Source organism: Hipposideros armiger, unplaced genomic scaffold (genome assembly GCF_001890085.2).
Source record: "Hipposideros armiger isolate ML-2016 unplaced genomic scaffold, ASM189008v1 scaffold_21, whole genome shotgun sequence".
NCBI lineage: Eukaryota > Metazoa > Chordata > Mammalia > Chiroptera > Hipposideridae > Hipposideros > Hipposideros armiger.
This window is the reverse complement of record NW_017731371.1, coordinates 6202686-6211247: the sequence shown is the minus strand read 5'-3', so window position 1 is coordinate 6211247 and position 8562 is coordinate 6202686. Positions and strand designations below refer to the sequence as shown.

General features: G+C 45.3%; 1 protein-coding gene and 1 pseudogene across 1 annotated transcript in view; both read left to right on the top strand.

Annotated features, from left to right (window-relative positions):
* Positions 1–902, top strand: part of LOC109379036 (L-lactate dehydrogenase A chain-like) — a 22406-nt pseudogene extending 21504 nt beyond the window's left edge.
* The window catches only part of FBN2 (fibrillin 2), a 280792-nt gene continuing 272702 nt past the window's right edge, over positions 473–8562 (top strand). The window contains exons 1-3 of the mRNA XM_019635313.1: positions 473–1295; positions 2113–2195; positions 6875–6973. Of these exons, the coding sequence (XP_019490858.1) occupies positions 1042–1295; positions 2113–2195; positions 6875–6973 (436 nt within the window). The 5' untranslated portion in view covers positions 473–1041. The remainder of the gene's footprint in view (positions 1296–2112; positions 2196–6874; positions 6974–8562) is intronic.

Here is an 8562-nt window from a genome sequence, read left to right as displayed (position 1 = left end):
CCTCCCCTTTCCCACTTCTCTCCTCGCCCTAACCTCGCCCCCATCCCCCGCTCATTTCCTCTCGCACCCGGGCTCGCCAATCCCTCTTTCCAAACCCCTCTTCCAGTCCTGGCCTTCCTCTCGGGCTCGCCCCCCTTCTCCCCAATCTCGGTCCTCTCCCCTCCCTTCACCCTGCCCCCTTCCTTCCTCTTCCCCTCCCCCAGGTCCCAGCTCCCCTTGTTCCTTCCCACCCAATCGCCCCCTTACTCTGTCCCCGCCCATTCTGCGCCGGCCCCTCGGTCCGGGCTGCGCCCCACGTGTGGACTGCCGCGCTCCAGCCCCCACTGACAGCCGCCGCCCGCTGGCCCGCCCCGCGCCCCGCCGGGCCTCAAAACCCCCGCGCCGCGCCCTCACCCGCCGCATCTTTGCCGGAGCCCAGCCTCCCGCCCTCCCTCTCACCGGCGGCTCGCCTCGGCCCCGCGCACCTCCGCTCGGCTCCTCAGCCGTCGCAGGCGCGTCGCTGCCCCCGCGGGACTCCGGGCGAGCCTGGAGGAGACCCCCTCTCCTTTCGGGGGCGACTTTTGTTTGCTTGCCGGCTTCTTTCGGGTGACTTTTGCGGCTTTCCAAGATCTGTGCCGGCAGCGCACGGAATCCGCCGAGCCGCTGCGTGCAGGCCCTTTTTTTTTCTTTTGAGGTCCGCTTTCTTTGTAACTTTACGCCGCGGCTGCTCGGGTTACTTTTGTAATTTCCCGCCCCCGCCCGCTGGCGGTCCTGGAGTCGCTCGGGGCCGTGGCCCGGGGGATGCAACGTGGACCGCGCGGGGCTGCCGGCCGCACCGCCGCCGCGCTTCGCCGCCCGCTGCGCTAGAGCCCGTGCCCCACCGGCGGCCAGAGGGCTGGCGCTCGGTCCGGGGCTCCCTCTAGAGCAGGGAGCCCGAGCCCAAGGGAGTCTCGGGAGCCGACGAAGAGCTCTTTAGACCCTGACTTTTTCCGGGCCGCGCAGATTTTGTCTTTGAGCGCTCCCTCTCCGCGGACCACGGTCCGCGCGCTCTTGGCGCCCGCGATGGGGAGACGGCGGCGGCTGTGTCTCCAGCCGTACTTCGTGTGGCTGGGCTGCGTGGCGCTCTGGGCGCAGGGCACTGCCGGCCAGCCCCAGCCTCCGCCGCCCAAGCTGCCCCGGCCCCAGCTGCCGTCGCAACAGGTCCGGCCGGCGGCGGCAGGCTCTGAAGGCGGGTTCGCGGTGCCCGACTACCGGGAGGAGGGCACCGCGGCGGCCAGCCGCGTCCGCAGGCGAGGACAGCAGGACGTGCTCCGAGGGTAGGTGGGCAGGCCGCATCCGGGGAACCTCAGCTTGGCAGCTTTCCATCCTACGCCCTCCCTGAACCTAGTTCTGGCGGCTAGAGCCGCGGCTCCCACCACTAGGAGACCCCGGACTCCTAAGAGCGCTTCCCTCTTTTCCTCCGCAAGTCCGCCGGCAAGGAAGCCCCCCCTAGGGGAGGTTGGCGGCGAGTGGGTCGGAGGCCCCCGGGTGCGGATCGCAGAGCGTATGCAAAGCCCGTGGTGCGCGAACTGGTTCTGAATGTCGGGTGGAAGGCGGGTTTGAGTCCACCCCGCGCCCGGGCTGGTGGAGCCTGTTTGCACCCCACCGTCGGGGGCGCCGCTCCCGAGTCTTTTGTTTGAGTACGTGTGCGGGGCTTACAGCTCACTCTAATCACCAACCCGTGCGCTCCACCTTTGGACACGTCTTCCTTGACACTTCGGGGCCCAAGTTATAGTTGATCAAGTAGGTATGGACTTGGGGACAAGAGCAAGGATTTTTGAAACAGAATGTTCCCTTTGTTCTCTGCATCCGGAGGCTAGAATCCTAGCAAATGATATGTTTCCATGTTTCTTTTTCGCCCGTTAAAAAGGCAGCAACGGAGGGCAGATGAAAGGTAATGTTTAGACGTCTCTCACCCTCCCCCATTCCAGTGTCTAGCCCATTTATTTCCATGTCTGCGCCCCCAAACATATGAAGTGTAGTTTTGGTTTGTTTGTTGTCCCGAAATCTATTCTCACGGCTTTGCTTACGAAAACCGCTAATATGTTACTGCACCCTTCCTTACACGTGTATGACGTCGCTTGTCCATCGCAGGCCCAACGTGTGCGGATCGAGGTTCCACTCCTACTGCTGTCCAGGATGGAAGACGCTCCCTGGAGGAAACCAATGCATTGTCCGTGAGTGATTGCCCGGGATCGCTCGCAGCTTGGGGCAGCTCTCTCGGCCCCATCTCGGGTCCAACCTCTTGTATTCAGTCCTTTGATTTAGAATCCAGTGTCCACATAGCGGTGATACTCAGGACGTGGCCCCATTTGAATGGTGGGGAAGAAGCAGCCGGTTTGCGTTAGTTTAGACCTCACTTCCAGACTCTGTTGAAGGGCAATAACGATAAAGGTTTCAAAGATAACTTGGAAGTTTTATCTTTCTATGTCTATTAATACAAACTGATGGGGGAGTACAGCAGTTTCCCAGATAACTCAAAACCACTTTTTCCTAAAAGAGTCCAGATAAGACCACAATGTGGTTATGCAAATTAACTGGCTTTTGACTCTGCATGAGGTTTAGGCCTTAGGAAGATCAAGCTTTCTTAGGCCTTTGTACAAAACCACTTTATTATCTCTGGTTTCATCTCAACAGCCACATAACATTAGATATGAAAGAAGCACTCAGGGATTTAGGCTTGACCCAGGTTAACAAAATTTTTATAAGAGAGAACTCTTCCAAATGACTTTTATTTTTTGGAGACATTTACATTTAGGATTTAAGAACCAAAAATCTCATAGAGTATAGTGAGTCTTAGAACTTCAGAAGTTCTTTATATCTGACCTTAAAAGTTTTGATAATTTTATTCAGTTTCCAAAGTGTGTACACAGCTCTCCAAGTTCTAATTGGAGAAGCCTTTAGTTACCAGCTTCCCAGTGATGGACTATAGGATGCCTTATTTCACATGCCTGTGAATTCGTGAGTTGAAATGTGACTGGCTTTCTCCAGTGTGTTTATATAGTACGGCCACACTTGTCTTGTTGGGAGGAGAGCCAGGTATCACAGGCGGTATATTCATTTAGGGCCAATCTTGACTTTAAATTGACCTTGATGTTCTCCAGGAAAAAGATAATTGTGCAATTGTGAACATAGAAAAAGGGCAAGCCCCACTAGCCAAAGGATAATAAGGATGTAGTGGCATCTCTGACTCTATGTTTATTGGTTTTGTGGGTTTGAGATCAACCCTTAATGCATTTTTCAGTACAGTTTTTAAAAAGGAATAAAATCTCAAGTGTTGTGGAGACTAGTTTCTTATTTTTTCTGTCCTAAAAATCCCCCAGTCTCCAGTAATGAGGCAAAAATAGGAAACAACAACTGTTCTTTAAGGTGATTCATAAATAGTTTAAGCATACCCTTTCGTTATAAACTTTTGCTTTTATTAAAAAGAAAGAGGTATTGCATTCTTTTCTCTCTCACACAGAAGTCATATGTGTGAAGCATTTATGGAGGGTGCATTTACTCCTTCAGGCCAGTAGGGCATTTCCAGGCCTGCTTAAACTTACATGGTCCCTACAATCCTGAAACAGCTAACGTCACTCACCACACACCTGCCATACTAGCTGGGAGTGACTTAGGCACTGCGGAAAGTCTGACTCACTAAATGTAATGAATGTGACTGCCATTATTGAGTTGGAGAGCAGCCGAGGAGAAAGGATTGGTTTATGGTACGTGTTGAAAATCTGTAAAGTCAGGTTTTATTGGATCAGTGTGGAATGGGAATTCCAGAGAACAGAGCCTTCCAGAATATTCGCAGTAGAAATATACATATATACATACATATACGTATGTGTGTGCGTGCGTATATAATATATATATACCCACACATATATATGAGACATTATACACACACACATACACACACATACACACATATATTATGTATTGAGTTGTCAGAAAAGTCATGACATGTTTTTTCTATGTTTTTTGTTGCAAAAATGCGTCATGACTTTTCCGACAACCCAATATATGGCCCTCTGAGTGTCAGCTTTAAATACTTTTGGTCTTTGAATAACATTGTGCTCTTTACTTGTTTAGAAGATCAGCTTTGTACATTTCAGAGTAACAGTGAATGTTGTAGCCTGCATTTCTACTACTTGAAACATCTGGGTGCCTTTGAGATACATTGGAATGTACATGTATCATAAATCTATAAAAAACACAGACTTGAAATGATCTTTATATTTCCAAGAAACATTTGCTACACTTGTGTCAGGAGATATCTACAAAAATATTAATTACCACGCTTAAAAATATTTCAGATACCCAAGAGTATAAAATAGAGGGAGAATGTAATGCCTTTATAATCTCTTGTACGAATCTCACCTAAATTTTAACTATTAATATTCTGCATTAAATTCAGTAGCCTATTTATTTTGACATTTAAAATGATAATATATGGAGGTAGTAACCAAATCGAAACCACAGTAGTTAAAACCAAGAATTTTGATTCCAGGATTTTCTGATAATAAATTATTTATTATATTTATTGACTTTACACCATTTCAAAAAAGAAAAGCTATGAGGCCACATACCAACAAAGGATAAGTAAAATACAAATAGAAAATGAAGACTAAAGATTAATTTTTCCTATATTTGTACATCAGCATTCCTTCTCTATAGAAAGATATTAAAATGAGCACCTTCTAAAATGTTCATGTTTGGCCTTGACCAGGCTTCATGAGGAAAAGAAGACATTAAAAGAAAAACATACTTCTCAAACTACTGGAAACCTAATGCATTTTGTTTTCAGTCTCTGTGTTTTGTTGTTATTGTTCTTAATTGTTGGCTGCGAAGATCGCTGAAGTACTACCAAGCTTCCAGATATTGGTGTCAAAAAGGATAGAATTGACTTTCTCACTTTTCTTTTTTTTTTTTCTAAGTCTTGTTAGAACATGAAGCAATGGGCAAGGTTGCTTATTAATTTACTTACTGTGAAATTATGATACAAAGGGCATTTTGATCAGTGGAATCACCGTGGGAAGGGGTTGGCTCAGAATCATAGTGTTTGAGACCTGAAGAGACAACAGAACACTCCAGTGTAATCTCTTTGTTTTATTTTACCAACAAAGAAACTAAACCCAGAGAAGTTGTGTTTTTTTGTTTTTGTTTTTTTACCCCAAACTTTTGGTGGATTAGTGGCAGAACAAGAACTCAACCTCAGACTTCCTGCATACCATGCAGTCTTTACTGTGCCACGCATCTTCCAGCATCTCTGGAACCCCAGCCCCCAGGTCTTCTCTCTCTCTCCCTGCAGTATTTCTGGGTCTCCTGGTTTTGTGTGATTGTGGGAGGGGCACATATTTAGGCGAGGCATACCATAGCCTTGAGATGTGTGTGAGGACAAAGGCCTAAGCACTCTTGCTTCTCACTGGCCCGTAGACACGGCTGCACGTCTGTGGCCATGATCGGGATCTGTCTGAGGATAACGCATCTCTAGCCCATCAGATCTTCTTTGGGTTTAGGACCTGGGTAGGAGCACTTTGTGTATCACCAACACCTAGACTAAATGTCTACCTGCTGGGAGCGAGGGGCTTTGAATTAAAACATTGTTTTAGTGAACATTTGTCATGGAGAAGTTACTGGTGATCAGAAACTCGAGTACATTTTAAGAATCGTCAGCTCCATGGTAGGGACCATGTTCTTGCCGAAAAGCAGTTTTCTCTCTGCACACCATGATCTGTGACATTGCTGGCTATATTATGTGGATGTCAAAAGGCAGTTTAGAGAAGAGAAACAATTACTGGGTTAGTTTGCTTTTATAGAACACAGCCTTTACATTATTCGGGGCGGGGGGGGAGTGTCTCAGATCCCTTTGAAAGCTGTGAGCTCCATCCCTAGCACAAGACACACGAGTACGCATATTCGCATAAATGTTTACAGCTAGTTTCAGGGCATTCCCAGACTCTCCTCTTCTGGCCTTCATGCATCCAGTCATGGAGCCTTAAAGCACATAGCTTCTGTGCACAAAGAGAAAATTCAGTTGTGGATATAGAGATAAATCTCTCGGCTCCTAAATGAACTGACTCAGAGTATGGGAGAGCCTCCCCATTTGAATGTGTTCAGCCACCGATTGTGAGGATCCATGGTATGTGCTGTGTCAGTGAGCCTAACATTCTTGGCCGTGATGACCCTCATACCTTGGAGGTCACAACTGCAGGAGGCTGTGACTTTCCCTCCATCAAAATGTCGCAGCAGCTTTTCTGAGCAGCAGGAATAGGCTAGGTTGTGGAGATAATATGGGAGAAGAATGGCTGGAGGAAAGAGAGAGGGAATTATTAAGGGGAACAAAGATTGATGATGGGGCAGGTCAGATACCAGCCGGGAAGGAATGTGCACTGAACCCCTGAGGCTTGGCTAAATTGTTAGGGCCTGGAGTCTCTGGCTCAGCCAATTTAACATTTTCTGCCTCCTGTGAAGGTCCTTTACAGAGTGGGCTGTGTTTTCTGAGCATATGCAGGGCCTCTGGGTCTCCTCAACCCTCCCAGTTCCTAGGGCCAAGACTATCTTCTCAGGGTGAATTCTGCATATAAACTTTGCCTTGAATGGAAAAAGATGACCTGTGTTGATAGGAGAGTTAAAGGATTAGGATGATGGAACTTGAAATAGCTTCATTGGTTGGCACATTATCATGAAGATACTCGTGAGACTTGTTCTCATGGGTACTTTCATTGCATATCTGAAATTAGATTTTATAGATCACATATTTTATATCTTAGTTTTTCAGGTTTGTTGTTTTTAACTATAGCTTTCTTGTGTTGTAAACTATGGTTTATTACCTTATTACTCATTTGCTTCCCTGTTGTGCTTTCTACAGCAATTTGTAGAAATAGTTGTGGAGATGGATTTTGTTCCCGTCCTAACATGTGTACTTGTTCCAGTGGCCAAATATCACCAACATGTGGATCAAAATCAAGTATGTTTCTTCTGTGACCTTATTTACTGCGCTATCCTTAAGCTGGAATAAATTCTAAATGTCCTTTTCAATGAGGATGTAAATTCATGACTGTTTTCCTCACTAGCTAGGACTGTATTAACCTTTGGAGTAAAAATTTTGCTGGCTTAGTTGTTGCCACCAAAAACTAAGAGGTAATAAGGTAATGATTTTCAGTAAGAAAAATGATTTAATTCTGGCCCAGAAGCTATGTATTTATGCAGTAAAAGAGCCTGGATTCAGTAAGAAGTAATTCTTTGTGAATAATGGCTATTACTTACTAGGTTTTCTCAATGTGCCAGGTACTGTTTTAAGTGTTTGACTCTATCATTTCTTTAATCCTCACATGAACAGTGTGAGATACTGTTATTATCTAATTTTACAGAGAAGATTGAGGCACGTATTATGTAATTAAGTAACTTGTCTGAGATAACATAGATTTGAATCCAGGTATTCTGATACCCGAACCTATAGATTCAAACCCTAGGCTCTTTCTTGCCTTTGCTTAACTTCTGCGGCTCATATCCTGTTGTGTGGGTTAATTAAAGGGGAAAGGTAAGAGGATTAAGAAAAAACAACAAATGTTTATTGTGTACTGACCATATGCTTTACATGTATTAACTTACTTTGCTTTACACACGTTAACTCCCAACAACTCTGTAATAGTGGACTAAGAGGGTGTTATCCACAATTCATTTAGAAAGTATTGGGCCTTTAAGGTCCAAGGTTAATCTTTTAGGCCAGAGTTTAAGATAACATTGTGATAAGGAAGAAGCAGATGGTATTTATTTAATTGCTCAATAATCAAATAAATCTTTATGTCTGCCTCAAACTAGTATGAAGTTGTTACACTTTTAACATTTCTTTCTCCCTATTTTCCGTAAGAAAAGGTAATAGAGAATCCCTCTGACTCAGGAATAGAAGGTTCAAGATTCATACAAGAAATGTCATTGCTTCTGATGAAACTTCTGATTAAAACTCTAGTTTCACTTTCTTTGAAAATAATCTGTCATTTTCACAGCCTTTTGATGGTGATTACTCAAAATTCATTGAGATTTTTCTTGAGCACTCTGATGAGCAAATTTCCTCTACTCCTTTGTCTGACTGCCTGGAAGAAACCCTTACCTGTATCTTCATTATTCTATTCTTTGATTTCTCTCCTGTATGTGCTCAGAAAAAAACTCAACCCTAGAGAAATTTTACAATTCAACTTCTCAATTTCTCTACCTGTGCAGCTGAACATTCACTGGCCCAGTTTATGGTGTTTAATTTAGTAGGGAATCCATGAATTCACTCACGCTCTTTCCATCAGGGACTTTTCTGTTCTTTTCAGTCCTCATCCAGCTCCACCTTCCTAAAGCATTAATCATCATTAATCATCATTAATCACTATCTTCTGGAAATGCTCTCATTTCCCTTCACTTATCAGTGGCCCACAATCCTTTTCTTGGTTGTTAACTTTTAGTGTCCTTTCTGTGTCTTCTTCATTAGCTTTCCATTCACAGTTTGGTATTCCCAAGAGTTCTGTCCTCTCTGGGCGAACTCACTTACATATGTGTCTTCAACTACTG